Source organism: Neopelma chrysocephalum, unplaced genomic scaffold (assembly GCF_003984885.1).
Source record: "Neopelma chrysocephalum unplaced genomic scaffold, ASM398488v2 Primary Assembly neopelma1_323, whole genome shotgun sequence".
NCBI classification, from domain to species: domain Eukaryota; kingdom Metazoa; phylum Chordata; class Aves; order Passeriformes; family Pipridae; genus Neopelma; species Neopelma chrysocephalum.
The window spans coordinates 489,878-507,072 of NW_020897986.1; the positions used below are offsets into that span (position 1 = coordinate 489,878).

Sequence of the window (17,195 nt, forward strand, 5' to 3'; positions counted from 1 at the left end):
ATCAGCAAATTCATGGGCAGCACCAAGCTGGGTCAGACTGTCGATCTGCTGGAGGGTAGGAAGGCCCTGCAGAGGGATCTGAACGGGCTGGATTGATGGGCACAGACCAATGGCCTGAGGTTCACCAAGGCCAAGTGTCAGGTCCTGCACTTTGACCACAACAACCCCCTGCAGCGCTACAGGCTGGGGGCAGAGTGGCTGCAAAGTGGCCCAGTGGAAAAGGACCTGGGGGTGCTGGTCAACAATGGATGAACATGAGCCAGTGTGTGCCCAGGAAGACCGGTGGAATCCTGGCCTGTATCAGGGATAGTGTGGCCAACAGGTCCAGGGAAGTGATTCTGCCCCTGTACCCAGCACTTGTGAGGCCACCCCTGGAGTGCTGTGTCCAGTTCTGGGCTCCTCAATTCGGGAAGGACATTGAGGTGCTGGAGCGGGTCCAGACAAGTGCAACGAAGCTCCTAAAGGATCTGGAGCTCATGTCCTGTGAGGGATGGCTGAGGTTGTTTGGCCTGGAGAAGAGAAGGCTCAGCACAGACCTCCTCACTCTCTACAACTCCCTGACAGGAGGCTGTAGCCAGGTGGGGATTGGTCTCTTCTCCCAGACAACCAGCGACAGGACAAGGGGACACAGCCTCAAGCTGTGCCAGGGGAGGTTTAGGTTGAACATTAGGAAGAAATTCTTCATGGAAAGGGTGATTAGATATTGGAATGGGCTGCCCAGGGAGATGGTGGAGTCACCATCCCTGGAGGTGTTTAAGGAAAGACTGGACATGGCACTCACTGCCATGGTCTCATTGACAGGGTAGTGTTCTGTCATAAATTGGACTTGATAATCCCAGAGGTCTTTTCCAATTTAATTCATTCTGTGATTCTGTAACACTTTCATGAAGCAGCAAGACAGGCTCTCAGCTTCAGCAAGGTTACAAAAAAATAACAGCAAAAAATTCAGCAAAAAAATAACAAGTTTTAATAAATATACCAAGAGTTTTGCATCTCAAGCTGTTTGCTCGTGCTGAGGGACAGGCTCACTTTTGTACTCCTTGGAGGAAAAAAGAAAAATTTATAAATTGCCTCAAATAAAATCACACAGGAAACTGCAAAAACTCTTATTTCATTTTCTTCTACTGTATTTTTTTCCCCACTTCTCAGAAGCATTTATCTTACAGTGCCAGCCACAAAAACTACAATTTTGCAGCAATAGACTGAGGGCTTCTGGAGCCAAACCATTTGTTCTGTCATTGTACACTGCAGAATACAACACAATCCTGATTCTTAGAGGATTGGAGGAGGTTGTGAACTGTTCTAAAAATCCTCTGCAAGGATTTTGGAGAAAAATTCTCAAATACTCATCAAAATTAATACTTGCTTTAGTTTCACTGTATGTCTAATTATGTGTGATGACCAACGCCTAAGGTACACAGTGCCTGTCCACAACAATCAGATTTTGGATTCTGCAATATGGAAAAAAGTCTTTAAAACCACACGAGCCTTGGATGTCTCTCAAGGTCCTTCATACACATGTATTTTAATTACTCTTTCTGACACTGCTCAGCTGCTCTGGTCTTTATTTCCCATATTTTTGTATCGGCACGGGAAGGCAAAGTAGGCCACTGCATCTCACTCTCATTTCCAAGAGTGGAAATTAATAAACAAACAGAAAACAGTGGCCGTTTTCAAACCCCAACTCAAACCTAGGACTTCCAGGTGCTGCTGCAATGCCAGGAATACAATAAATCACTAACTTTCGCCTTTTACTTACAGCCCCTTGAAGTAGGTGAGAGGCCTGGTGACTTATTTCCCTGCTGTCAGCCATCCAGTCTCCACCAATGATTAGATTTTATTCAGACAATGCTGCTGTACTGCTCAGGCAGAGAAGCAGAGTGTGATTAGATAAGAACCAGGCACAGGTGCTTGGACTTACCTTTGGATGGTTTTGGTCGGGTTGGGAGGGCGGCGCTTGTTTCCCCAGGTTCCCCCCTTTCTTCCCCCCCCCACCTATTTTCTAGAAAGCAAGGAGAAATCAGAAAGAAACATGAAAGAAGTACGTCTTGAGTGTCAAAAACAGATGATATGATGTAAAAAAAAAAAAAAATCAGTGACTTCATACAAAACCCTGAGTAACTTTTAGAGCCGTGTTTGCCTTCTGTACTACCCAGTGAGATTACCCAGACAGAAAAATATTCTATTTAGAAAAAAATGGGGGGAAGGGGACATGAAAATTTACTATAGAAGGAGAAAATGACTGTTCAAATATCACTGTTTCTCAACAGGACACAATTTCCATATAAGGTTTTGAAAGACTGAACACAAACACCCAGTAATATTGGAATGTATCCATCTTAACTCCAGCTTTTATACTAAGGGGAGCCATTCTTTATATAGACAGGATTTATCAATATAGCAAATGATACAACTAAACAGATACAAAAGTCATACAGAGATATGAGGATTGCTCTGTTTGGAATTAATAGATCCAGTTTTTTAAGCCTTGCAATGTGTGACAAGGTTCCTTCCTTTTTCTTTTTTTTTTTTGAGGAGTGGGGAAGAGATGATTAGCACGTGTCAGAGCAGCAGATTTTATTTTAAACCTAACAACAAAATACCCAATTTACTCATCTCCCCCCCACCACCAAAAAAAACCCCCAAACCAACCAACCAACCAAAGGACCACACAACAAAAGCCAACAAGGGTGAGAGATGCAGAGCTTGTTTTATTTTTCATGGTTTTGTCACTCTAAACCTGTGTCTCTAAAGCAAGCAGAAACAGTAGCACATCAAAACTTCAAATTATTTCTAACTTAATTTTAAAAGGCTTCCCTAGAACTTTTGTTGCAGTTTTCTTGTTTTTTTTTATCACTAGAACTAGCTGCCAATTTTATCCTGAGGCACACTTCTGAATTTCAGACGTCTTGTGTTGAGTGTGCCCTCTCAAGACTCTCCAAGAAAAGGACAACTTCCCTGTAAAAGAGAGTGCTGCAACCCAGACTCTGCTCTGAAACCAACTTCTCATCAGGCTTTTAGAAGACAAAGAATCACAGAAACCCACACTGCTCTATACCTTGGAATTCCCTTTAATTCCAATGTTTATCCACCAACTATATAGTCTCACTCTTTCCTTGCACCATTGCAATTCCTTTGACGATGCACTTTGCTTTTTGACTCACATCAACGGCACAAGCCAGGCCGTGGAAATTTTTGGTTTTAAAATAAAACTGAAAATGTGTTTGTTTTTTTTTATTTCCAGTTCGAGTATTATTAATCCTCTACATCAGATATTCACATAAATATTTCTGCATCTATTTCCAATTCACAGTCCAGCCTACCTAAAAAAACCAAAAACAATCAAAAAAAACCACCCTCCACAACAACAAAAAAACCCCACTCCCCCCCTTATTTAACATTCAGAACTGAAGCATTTTCTCCTACCTTTTATCTCAATTCTTAACTCCAGGCACATTTTTCTAACAATCTTACAAGTTCTTTAAACAAGGACTTACAGAAATTCAGCATCTCATTACTTGAGATACTTGCATCAATTAAAAGATAATATCTGATTGAGAATAACGAGTTTATGTAGCTGAGACTAAGGAGGTCTCAAAAAAGCAGGAAGTCCAAGTTACTATACATACTTTAGAGCATTCTGATTTTCTCCAGCAAATCAGTAAACACCAGGGTAGGAAACGGAAGATCCATAAACGATGGGGAGAACAAACTGTCACAGATTTAAAGTTTCTCTTTGGACACCCACACCCCTGCAGGGTGCTCATGTCATGCCCTGGAGGTTACAGCAGTCTGAAACCTGTACTCAGAATGGAAAGCTGGAAGAAAAACACACAAATCACAACGCATGTGAGATTTAACTTTTATTTTTCTGTCGATAAAACCAAAGATCCCTCACAGCAGCAACAGATGCAGAAGTTACTTGCAGAAATGATACCTCTTCTTAATCTGTTTGCATACCCAAGTATGCCAAGTGTGTAGGGACTGCATATTAACACAGTACAGGCACTGCTCAGTAGTAACAGAGATCAAGTTTCTTGGCGTATTTTAATCCACCCTTTCCTTATTACTGAAGGGTTTTCATAGTATTAAAAGATGACAACCAGTTGTCTGTTATTCATTTTTTCGTTATTGCAATTTAAAAAACAAATTTTATCAAATTCTACATGTACTATTTATATGCTCAGATACACCTCCCCACATTTTGTAGTAGCTGACAAACTGTATCCAAATGCTACATATTTGGATTCAATTCACAATTTAGAATGAAAATGCTACTGCATTTAACAGCTCTAGCTGCACTAGAGTAAGTATTTCATTAGAGTAACAAAACACACCTCTTTGTTCAGTAACACAAGGGATACAGGTTGTAAGATGCACATTTCTATCTTGTATCCATACCTTTCTATATTATATATATATTTATATATGGCTCTAAAACAAACCTCTACTAATTTACAATTAAATTAAAACACATCCACAATTGATCTAACTAATGATTTTGGTCTCAATACTTTAAACATCAGTTGTTCCATAAAAATATACAATTCAACATCATGGTTGTATCAGTAACATGAGGCCTTTTGAAAGGGGCCTATGACACATAACGAACCATGCAATTCAGTGCTCAATGTCATCTAGCTGATAAATATTTATACTGAATTTTCAAATTACCAGTATCTTCAAAATTTCTTTTGAAGCAGGCTTACCATGCTTACAAACATGCAGAAGGCAATCACATTTCTCACTTGCCTGTAGCAATCACATTTTTTTTTTTTATTTTCGAATAGCTCACCTGACAAAGCACAAGTTTCATGCTCCCATTTTCAGATCACCAGCTTTTTCCTTTTTCCTTTCACATACTGCCCCATGTGAAATCAGACTGGGGATTAGCCACACAGCAAGAACTGCACTTTTCAGTTTAAGCCTCTAAAATCAAATTACTAACAGGAAGCACTCAGAGCTGCCATACAAGTGAACAGACACCCAGTAGACAACGAAGTTAATCCTAGATATACACCAAAAGGTGAAGCTCGAAAAAACCCAAACCAAAACAAATCCAAACCCCAAACCTAAACTACACAAGTACAGCATCAAACCTGGTAGATTCCAAAAAGTGGATCTCTGTGCAGAAATTCTCTCCAAGAGGGCACACAAAACCCCTGCCACCACCAAGCATGGATGAGATAAGACATCAACTGCTTACAGATGGAGATGTCCTTACTTAGCAGTGGTGATGTAACACTTCTGTAGCACAAACAAGAATCCTCCAAGTCAGAAGCAGTCAGTAATAAAACCCCAGACAAGTTCACATGTCACAGTAACCTGGCATATAAGACTCAGAACATTTTACTCTTATAAATATAACAATCAGTAATTTAGGTACTAACTACTGCAGGACCAACACATTCAGTGTGTAGATAAGACTACAACAGAAGATAGGAAAAGACAAGAGAGGTATGACAATTAAGATGAATAATTCTTTTAAACAGCAGAAAGTCAGGGAAACATCTGGAATTCTTTTGCACTGCATTAATATACCTTCTGTTTCTCAATATAAAAATACATCTAGAGAGTCAATCCAGAGCTGCATACGACAGTCATATTTTTCCCCTTAACTGCTTTAAAATTAGTACAAAATAATATAAGTTACAGGAATGATTGTTGCAAATTTGTAAATGTTGGCTATTACAAAATCATTATATGAGAACACCAACTGTAAATTATTTACAGGAGAGGTAATACAATTTCCAGAGTAATGAATTACAATTTAGCAGAAGTGTAAAAACAATGTATTCACCAAAACATTACAAAATCTGGTATCATTATCAGCTACACAGTAGATTGTGATTAGGTTTTATAGTCGATATACAACATATTCTTAAGAAAAGTGCCAAAATACTGCTACATAAGTTTTTTTTCCAAAAGTCATTCAGCAAAAACCCCTGCAGATTCTATGTTAAGCAATGCCAAAAGAGAACAGGAAAAAAGGGATGCCGATTGTACCAGTATGTCTTACTAAATGCCTTTGAAAAACTTGGTAAATTCGTTTTCTTGCTTAAAGGTCTGACACGAGACATTAAAAAAAAATAAAAATCAATAGAAATATCACCATATATGTTTTTTCAGGGTATTTTAGGCCATTTTAAAAGTACACATTCCTCTTAAACTGTGTAACACGTGGAGACTGGAAACATTCTGGAACTGCTGAGGGTTTGTGATCAGTGGCACAGTGTCCTGCCAGTCACTACTGATGCACCCCAGGGCCTGGACTGGGGTCCAAACTGTTGTCTGTTCTCATGAACAACCCGGGTGACAGGACAGATCACGCTCTCAGCGAGCCATTCAAAGGGACCTCAGCAGGCTGGAGAAACAGGCAAACAAGAACCCCATGAAGTTCAGCAAAGTGCAAAGTCCTACACCCAGCGTGGGGGAAAATAACCCCATGCACCAGCACAGACTGGGGCACTGAGCAGCTGCAAAGCAGCCCCGCAGAGCAGCAGGAAGCTGTGAGCCACCAAGTGCCCTTGCAGGGAAGAAGCCCAGCAGTCTCCTGGTCTGCACTGGGAAAAGCACTGCCAGCAGGCAGTCCTGGTGAGACACAAGTGCTGGGTCCAGTTTTGGGCCACCCAGTTCAATACAGAAAGGGGTGTTACAAGAGCGAGTTCCGGGAAGGGCCATGAAGGTGATTAAGTGATTGGAGCATCTTACAGACAAGGAGAAGTTGAGAGAACTGGGATTGTCTCACCTGGAGAAGAGAAGGCTCAGGGGTGATCTTACCAACCTCTGTAAACACCTGAAAGGGAGGAGTAAATAAAGAGCCAAACTCTTCTCAGTAGAATCCAGTGACTGGACAGGAGGCAATGGGCACAAGTGGAAATACTGGAAGCTCTATTTAAACTAAAAAATGGACTTTCATAGTGTAAGGGAGAGCAAAGCACTAGAACAGGCTGCCCAGAGATCTTCTGGAGCCTCCATCCTCAGAGATGCTTAAAAACCCAGCATGTCACAGTCCTGAGCAACCTGCTCTAGCTGGCCCTCCTCTGAGCTGAGGGCGTGGTGCACTGGATCTCCAGGAGTCCCTCCAACCTCAATCGTTCCGTGATTCTACGAAAAGGACGGGGGTTTTTTGTAGCCCAGGCATTGGATCAACTGAGTCACAAAGAAACTATAATATGTAAAAGGAATATATTTTCTCTTTAAGTTATTGCATACAAGGTTAGTTTTGCTGCCTGCGTTTTGCCGATCTCATTTTTTCAAATCTTGACTCCATTTCTTCCAGGACTTTTGGCGTGTATCGTACAACTAATTTAACCTTTCCTTGGGCTGCCTTCAGCAGTTCCACAGCCTTTTCATGGTGTTCACCTTCCACACTCTGTAAAGCATAAACCATTAAGTATAGTTATTAGTAAAGACACTCTGAAAATGGTTTTTTTTTCTTTTTTGTACAACTTCTATATAAACAAATTATTTATAATTATTTACATGTATTCTAGTTTCAAGACTGCACAAGGACCATGTCACACACGTTCAGGATTTATGCTTCAGCAAACCAATGAGATGAGGATAAATACACTCATTAGCATTAACAAAACAGCACAAAAACTTTGGTTAGGTTTGTGCTGAAGAATTAAATTCTTCAAGGATAACGCGAGTCAATCATGAAATTACACTTAAAAATCAACAACTTCAGGAGAATGCTTACTTAAAATTCAACATTCTTTTTCTTCTTTTGGCATGCATTTTTAAATTCAGTAGCCACCCTCAATTTGCTTAGTGAGCTGCCACAGACAACTGCAAGATAATGCTGCTTTCTTGATGTCACCCTGCGTTATGACAAGACAGAACACCGGGTTCCTGCAGTGGGGCAGCCAACCTGCAGCGTGGTGCTTATCCTAGTGCACCACACGTCTCTCAGTAAACTCTTAATAAACTCTCAAGTTAATTTCCTCTAAACTGATTAAGAACAGCCTAACCCAACTCAGGAAGGACAGAATAAAAATATTTTCCTAAAACGACTCTCAGAATTTCTTAGGGCTACATTAGATTCATCTGATCACAATTTTTAAGCAATTTTTCCGCAAAAACTGCACCCAAACATACATTCCTGGACAGCACACATTTCATCAGTAAAGCTTATTTCTCCCAAACCTATTAAACACAACGACAGGACTACCCCAAGCCTACCTCCCACTGGTGCTACTAGAAGCTAGAAGGCAGGTGATGTACCTGTTGATTGGAGGGTTTCCCCGTTACTATGAAGTTACTCACAGAAAGAAAGACAAAAGTTAAAAAAACCACCAAGTTATTTCTCTCAGACTTAGACAACACATACATTTGAATGTTTTCATTTTTGTTATTCAAGTGGATGTGTAGGCTGTTGGGTTTAAAACCGGTAATAAAAGGATGGCAAAGTTCTGTGTTTAGTTATACCAAAACACCTAAAATTCTGCAGGACACTCAAGACCTCCCACCTGAAAAAAATAAAACCTGTCTTCAGGCACATTCCCTGCAGTCTTGGCAGTGGCATTTTCTTTATTATTTTTATCAAAGCAGAAATCACAATCATAAGAAAATGCCTGTCCATGTATTCTGACGACAGGATTCCATCTGTAAACGTCAGATGACAGTGATTCTTCTGAGACTATCCTGGCATTCTCAACAGTAATTTATGCACACACTGTATTCTTACAATGGCCATGTACACATTTATACATCTGCATGCACACGAACACAGTCACTGTTAGCTGATCAGGTTCAGCTTTGGGTGGACTGGTGGTTTTGTTGTCTTTAAGAGGGTCTGTGGGTGAGGAAGGACTCGTCTGAAGACAGTTTTGCACCAGCCCCTCAGTGTTTCCAAATAACAGGAAGGTTAAGCCAAGGACAGCTGCACCACTACAGCTGTGATTTCTCTTATGCCTCTTGAAAAGGCCAGTTGGACTCCCAGGTAATAGTCAGGAGCCAAATATGCTGGGGATCTGTGCTAGCCAGGAGTTCCCAGAGAAAAGATGCCTAGTAAGTCACTATTCCTTTCATGTGTCAAACACCCCCAGGATTTAGTATGACCCTCAGCCTTAACATAAAATTTGATTCACAGATGTAATGATGAGAACATTAATTTTAGGCCAGCATAGAGCCTCTCTGTAAGCAAAAGCAAGTGTTTGAGAGATATTTCCTTGCATTTGACTGAAAGTTGCCTCAAGTCAAAGCCTGTCCATAATCTCCTCTTTCCAGCCTCCCTGTTTCACTTTTTGTAACTCTTCAGAAAAGGACAGGTATAAAAAAATCCTATATTCCTTAAAATTCAGTAAAAAGCCTGCTTGTGAAGCTCAGTACACTTAAGTGGAAGGAAAAAAAAATACCACACAATTTAAGGTAATATCACCTTGTAGTTCCATCTCATTACAGCTTTTGTCATGTAGTAGCATTTTTATTGGGAAAAATAAGAATCTGGTCAGTCTAATGCAACATAGCATAATTTACTACTTACCTTAGAAGGTGCAGAAAACTATATTAATAAAAATCTGCATTATGAAACTTGGATGAAAGAGGAAGTTCGTATTTCACAAAATACTTCCAACTACATTTATACCACCCCTCAGATTGTGAAGTGCTGAAATACATCGTGCAGTTCCCAGTTGAGACAGACAACTAAAGCATCAGCCTAAAACTCTCAATGCACACAACTCTACAGAAACCTCAGCAAGTTGTTTTTTGTGAGGGCAAAAAGAAACTATTCTGACAATGTTAAAAGACAATGAGCTTGTGCCATGTGTATTCTCCGTGTGCCCTCAAGTGGAAACAAGCAGTTACTGCTACAGAAAGAGAAAAGCAGTTCCTACCACTCCGTTCACAGAAAGCAGCTGGTCCCCACGTTTCAGGCCCCCGTGTCTGTCAGCTATACCTCCAGGGATAATTCGGGAAATATAGATTGGAGAATTTTGTTCTTTGCCTCCCATGATGTTGAATCCAAGACCTTCTTCGGTTTTGGGTAGCTCAACCACTCTGGGATGGGAATGACCTTCACTTGCAGCAAAAGCAGCTACCGTGGCCTGTGAGACACAAACAGTCCCTTTAGCTAGACACAGTGAGCAGGCTGAAAATGTATTTTATCTCAAAGTATTTAAGTGTTAAGACAAATGAGATTAATTCCCTACATACCAACACTAGCATGAAAAATGCAGAACTCCAAGAATAAAATTAAAATAGAAGAAATTTAAAAATAACAAATCTTGTTATACCCTTTTAATAACCCGTTAAGCTTATCCATTTTATCAGACATCTAGAGAATATCCTTCAGAATTTTATACAATCTTCTTCTGCTTCTAAAGTAATGAATTTTATGCAAGTTATATTTGGTTTTTACCTTTGCTGTTGCATTAGCTCTAACTTCTGGGCTACTGCTGATATCCACAGTTTCATATACGTGTTCATACACCTTTAGAGACAAAACGGTTTCAGTGGCAAATAACTGAATAACTTCAGGAACAGATAGAACTTTTACAAAGTACAAAATCAGTTTACTGCTCTGAGCACAAAAAGGAAAAAGGAAATCATACTGGTCTTAAACTGAAGATAACTGCTTATGTTAACTTACCTCTCTTACAGCATTGCAGAACTCACTTTGAAGGACCCTTTGCAATGCCTGTAGCTTTTGTGGTGGCACTTCTCCACTTCTCTGTAATTTTTCCAGCAATTCAATTGCTCTGCAGATGTCTTGGGGAAAAAAACAAAAAGGCAATAGTAAAGAGGAATGCCTGAGGAAATTCAAGGTATGTTTGTTGGGTTTTTTTTAATTAAGTTAATGCAGCAGTCTGTCTGCGTGCACTTGTATACATTTTAAAACCACACATTAGTTTCATTGCCCATAAAACCATGTATTTACAAAATGCTACAAAAAACACTGTACTTTCAGACTGTTATAAGTCAACCACAGCAACCCAGCCCTGTGACATATCTGGAGTTGCCACTGCCATATGCATATTACAAAGAAAATCCGATTTTCCCTCAAAGTTTGAATTGGACTGAAATATTTCACTGATATATGCACATGATATATTAGTAGTGTATTTCATCTACTCCACCGAGAGCATTTTGTTAACACCAGCTACAGTATTATCAAATATTCTGTCTAACATTCCTTTTACATTCAAAAATTAGTTGAACTCAGTACTTTCCCTACTAGAGGGCTAAGAAATCTCTGGCCTATTCTTTTTCCCCCTGAAGCGCTTATAAAACCAACAAAACTCCTTTTGATATCCTCAGCTGAGAGACAATACCTCCGTAGTCTAGAATCCCAAAGCCCAAACCTCTTTGTTTCAGTTCCTTGAAATTTGTTCCTAAGAGTTCCTGTTGTCCATATTCTCATAAACGCTGCTTTGTGAAACTGAACTCCATGAAGGATTTCATTCCAGACCAGCGTGACTCAAGACAGGCATCAAATGCAACGTGACATTCTCTTGGCAGCTCTACAATAGTTGAATACATTCACATCCCTCACTTGTATTTCCAAAGTGCTACATTAGTGATGAGTCTGAAACACACAAGTTCTTGAACAGAAGTAGAACAGTCTCTCAGAAAAGCAGACGGAAAGGATTTTACCTTCATTATCACAAAGGTCAAGAAGCAGTGAATAATCTACTATATAAATAATGCACAGATTATTTCAGAAAGGGATGAAGTCTGGGACACAGCTAGTCCCAAATGCATTACTTTCTTCTTTTCTGTAATTAACCTTTAGGCACTCATTTTTCATGTGAATGCACGTCTACTCAGTGGCACCACATCAGCACAGAGGACGTGCAACAGCCACGAACTTCTCCCAGAAAACAAGTGTACAAAGAGAGAACTTACATAACATGATGAAAAGGCAGTGGGGTGCATGTTCTGAAATCAGGGTGAAGTACACTGGCAAGACACAGCCCACAGTGATGTTCTGTCCACTCACATGAATTATCAGACACACCTTGCAGACTACTACACCAAGATCAGGCGTTGCAGTCGATTCAACAAGGTATAATTTAACCTCACACACTGGTCATCCATGGAATGGAAAGTTTTTCCCTTCATGGAAAAACACTCAAGTATCATCACCACAGCCACAAGACCCAAATTATTTCAGATGAGAGCTCAGGTTGCTATGTGCCATGAGAACTTGGTGTTTTCAAGCTTTACAAGCACCAGTTATCTAAAGCAAAGCAATATCAAAAGCTAAATTACTAATCCCATGTTCTACAGAGAACATGCATATTTGCAATTTATACAATTACAAAATGAAAATAAATGCTTCTACACTTGTTAATTTCCTAACACGTATTTTGTATTCCATTTTAAATCCAAAATAGTTGGTGAAATTAAAGACATTCTCGATGATGAAAAATAACTAACATTCTTAGTAATCCTTGTGCTCGGCAACAGCAGTACAAATTATCTTAATTTCATGAAGTCTCCCACTGAACAGCTTGAAGTAGAACGATCAAATGGCAATAGCAGCACTTCCATCTCACAACACTCCATATATTCATGCAAAAAGTCTAGCAAGTACATAAATTACAACACAGCTATCATTCAAATACATGCAGATGTTTGCAGACAAATGATTATTTCATGCACATAAAGAGTACAGCTCTACACAGACATTCTTGAGCCTCTGGTCCATGACCCATGTTAAGCTGCAAGGTGTGTGAACTTGTTATCAGTTTTGTTTAGGATACTGCAAGAAATTTTAAACTGTGACAGCAATCTACTGATCCAAAGGGTAGCTGTAGAAATGAAGACTCCAGAACTCCATGGGATAATTTCTCTTTTTTTGCCAGTAAATTACATATATTTCCTACCTTTATCTCCTAACACACAAAACATTTAATGACACAGCATATTATACCCTAAGGTAAAACTGGTTTGTTTTGGGAACTAAGCTGTGTCTTTCAAAAAGAACACAGAATCAGCTTTTCAAAAAGTGATTAGGATACAGTGGATTCCTTTTAAATGAAAATAAAGCAGCAGACACACTTTAATAAAAAAGGGCCTTTCAGATCAAAGGGCCAAACTGTTGCTACAAAGTAAAAACTCAGAGCAGTAAAACACAGCATGAAAGTTGGATGCTCAGCACTCAGTAAATGTTTTATCACACCACACTTCTTGCTCAGGTAGATACAGACAATGGATCCCATTAGCAGGACACTTTGTTCCTAACTTTGTTTTGCTTTGCCTTGCTGAGAGGATCCCATTTTATCAGCCTGAAAGTGCAGCTGAGCATAACTTTCTTCTGCTGAACTGCACGAGGCACTACTAGTCAAAAGCTAAGGGGTTCAATCCATCCCAGCAATACCACTTTGGGAAAGAACTAGTTTGGCTGGGAACAAGTGGCAAAACACACACTTTGCAAGAAAAGATTGTTGATTGCTGTGCTGATGTAATTTGCTTCCTCCTGAATTACTGCTCTGGATATGACCAGCTGAAAGGTGTCTTCCTCACAGTATTAACACTACAGCTTAGCCAACTACAGCTCAGCACCAGAGACCAAAATGAACAGTACAGAAGTGTTTGGATTTCAACAAGAATCAATGTAGAAATAACTCCAGAGGTAGGGGAAAAAAAAAAATCAAACAAACTATAAAATGGAATCCATACATAAGTAAAAAATCAATTTTCTCTTAACCTTTCCATCCTTTTTATACCAGTTGCCTGTTCTTCACAAATCATTTTTTGTGATCATGGCATATTAAATCGGAATCCCGAAAAAAATACACATTTAAACTAAAAGAACGTGGGGAAAAAAAAGCCAGCAAGAAGTCACCCCTCCAAGCACATGAAAGAGGAAAAATGCAGCATCCTCATAGATACTCCTGATTAACCACCTCCACTGCTCATGTTCAAATAGCCTGGATTCCTAAGCTGTACGCAGAGTTACCACATGTCACCACCAAACCATAAGAATAACTTTGAAATGTTAACTGTTGTTTCATTCCTACCCTCCAGTGAATTTGGGTGGCGGTGTTTGCAACACAGCTCGGAGGAGAAAACAGACAGAAGAAGTTTCAACTGCCCTGGTAAGCATATGGTAACAGTTTTAAATCAGCTCATTTTCTACACTACTCTCTCTTCTCTGATGCTCTTTGCCAACAACAATAGTGATGTTCACTCTCAAGCCGCTGATGATTCATCATCAGGTTATCTGCAGTCAAACCACACAACTAACAGAGTTACTTATTTCTGTAAATAAAGCTCTTGCTTTTGTATGTCCATTATAAGGTTCTCCCTTTTTCTTCTTTTCTTATAAAAGACCAATATGCCAGAAGACCAAACAGCTCCTTTGTTCCACTGCTCCCTAAGTAACTCTGCAGATTTGTTTGTTTTCATGGACAGAGCATAGTGGCAGGGTAATGAGGTGAAGAAGGATGGGGCCTGAGGTTTAACTCCAAAGACCTTTCAAGATCAACTAATCCACTGCCAAAGCAGCTGCCCTAATTAACAAGCTTTGGAGTAGAGAGGGTAGATGAGCTGCACAGTGGGAAGCAAAGACCTTACATAAGTCACTATTTACAGACCAACTCTAACACGTTACAAGTAGTTCACTTGTAGAATGGGAAGCAGGGTCAGCAAAACCAGAAAAACTTGAGCTCTCTGGTAACGTGATAGCACCAAACAAAACAAAGTGGGTATGTACTGCATGTCACATGCCTACAAAAAAGCATCTACCACCACGAGGAAAGGTGGTGGTCGCAGTAGGAGTGGCTGTGGGAAAACAGTCAGTCCATTCAATCACTTACACTCCATCTACTTATTTTCCTTTGCAAAAACATGATTTCTAATTATCAGTAATATTTCCCCATTTAAATTCCATTTTCCAATCCCTATCTGTCCTAAATACACACCAGTAACTCCATCACGTACATTGTTATAGAAGCGTGTGTTCACTGAGCTACTGTGGACTGAAGAATCACACTGAAGGTAACTTATCATCGTTTCTTAAAAGCCCTGGGTTAACATCACAAACACACTACAGAAAAATACCCACCTATGGGTGGGATAAAACCTTTATGTTTTATCTATTTCGCTCGTAATTCCAGCTACACACTGCATACGTTAACAATACAAATTATCACTGTATACTGGAAAAACGGGACGGAAACATAAACGTGAGAGCGCAATAGAGTTGAGCAGAATCAGGAACAAGTGCAGAGGGGCCCTGGCACGTGTCAGTTGTCTTCCATCAAAACAAAGTAAACTAGTAAAAAAAAAAAAGTAAACCAGCACACAGCCAACACCTTGAACTTAGAGCTAATAATTCCGCTGCGCGCAGGATGAGGTTTTCCCACGAGAGAAACAGAAACAAAGAGACGGCAGGTTGAGTGAGAGCTGGCGGAGGGGCCGGCACCAGCGAGGGCTCGGCACATTCAGCTGCAGAAGGCCCGGGGCGAGTGCCCCCCCCGGAAACCCAGCCGCGACCTGAAACGCGAGGAAAAACCCTCCGGGGGCTGCATAAAGCCAAGCAAGCCCCGAAGAGGCCGGTCCCAGCGGCACGCTGAAAGAGCCGGGAGGGAAGGGAAGCGTGTCCGAATCAGCCGGGAGAGGAGAGGAGGAGAGAGGAGCGGCCCGGCTCCTGCGCGGGGGGAGCTCGGCCATCGCCGCCTCTCCCGCCACGGGCCGGCCCAGGGGCTCAGGGACAGACCGCCCGGGGCCGGGCCGGGGCTGGGACAAGGGCAGGGGATGGGACAGGGCTCACCTCGCTCCAGCCGCACCGGCTCCCCCAGCGCCGCCATGGCCCCCGCCCGCCCGGCCCCGCCGGAAGTGACGCGGCCCTGCCGGAAGGGCGGGGCCGGGCCGGCACCCTGCGGGCTCCGGGTCTCCTGCGCTCTGCGGGGCCGCCAAAACAGCCGTGTTTTCTACGGGAAAATGCTCTCTCCCTGGTTTTTTCCCCCCCATCCCTGAAGGTGACTGAGGACACGCTAAAAGCGCCGCACGGCGAGGGCATATCTTTCTGTGCGCCGAGTGTCCCCTGGAGATGGAGTATATATGTGTTATGTACTCATATCTACAGAAAAATATATATATTTACATATATAAATACACACACATACTATCTTTGTGTATTATGTATGCACATACATACGGCTTGGCAAAGGGAGAGCACTGGATGTTATCTACCTCGACTTCAGCAAGGCTTTGGACGCAGTTTCCCGTAACATCCTCAAAGATGAGCTCAGGGTGAATTTTGATTTTAGATGAATGGACAGTGAGGTGGATCAAGAACGGGCTGAATGGCAGAGCTCAGAGGGCGGTGATCAGTGGAGTAGAATCCAGCTGCAGGCCTGCAGTCAGTGGTGTTCCCCAGGGATCAACACTGGGTCCAGCCTTATTCAGCTTGTTCATCAAGGACCTGGACGAAGGGACAGAATGCACCCTGAACAGGTTTGCTGATGATACAGAACTGGGGGGAGTGGCTGATACACCTGAAGGCTGTGCTCCCTTTTGGGGGGACCTTGATAGGCTGGAGAGTTGGGCAGAGAAAACCCTGATGAGCTTCAACCAAGGCAAGTGTAGGGCCCTGCAACTGGGGAAGAATAACCCCAAGTTCCAGTAGAGGTTGGGGGCTGAGCCAGTTGAGAGCAGCTCTGCTGAGAAGGCCCTGGGATGTTGGTGGGTGACCAGCTGACTGTGAGCTGGCAGTGTGCCCTTGTGGCCAGGAGGGCCAATGGGATCCGGGGGGCATTGGGAAGACTGTGGCCAGCTGGAGAGGATCCAGTAGAGGCCACAAAGATGATGAGGGGTCTGAAGCATCTCTGTTATGAAGAGAGACTGTGGGACCTGGGCCTGAAGGGATCTCATCAGCACATACAGGTATCTCAAAGGCAGGTGTCAAGAGGATGCTGCCAGACTCTTTTCAGTGGTGCCCAGAGACAGCACGAGGAGAAACAGCCATAAACTAAAACACAGGAAGTTCCACCTCAACATGAGGAAGAACTTCTTTCCTTTGAGGGTAGCAGAGCACTGGGAGAGGCTGCCCAGGGAGTTCGTGGAGTCTCCCTCTCTGGAGACATTCAAAACCCACTCGGGCAAGTTCCTGTGTCACCTGCTGTAGGTGACCCTGCCTTGGCAGGGGCTTGGGCAGAATCATCTCCAGAGGTCCCTTCCAACCCTAACTATTCTGTGATCCTGTGATTATTATACTATATATTCTGTGTTATATAAGA

General features: G+C 41.7%; 1 protein-coding gene across 1 annotated transcript; it reads right to left on the reverse strand.

The window, feature by feature from the left end:
- Window positions 1–7,169: 7,169 nt before the first annotated feature.
- On the reverse strand, window positions 7,170–15,798 carry LIN7C (lin-7 homolog C, crumbs cell polarity complex component). Its single transcript, XM_027705302.1, has 5 exons — window positions 15,728–15,798; window positions 10,598–10,716; window positions 10,367–10,438; window positions 9,843–10,052; window positions 7,170–7,375 (listed from the first exon to the last, which is right to left on the reverse strand). Exons 1-5 carry the CDS (start codon window positions 15,762–15,764, stop codon window positions 7,220–7,222), a joined length of 594 nt encoding a protein of 197 aa, XP_027561103.1. The 5' UTR covers window positions 15,765–15,798; the 3' UTR covers window positions 7,170–7,219.
- Window positions 15,799–17,195: the final 1,397 nt, after the last annotated feature.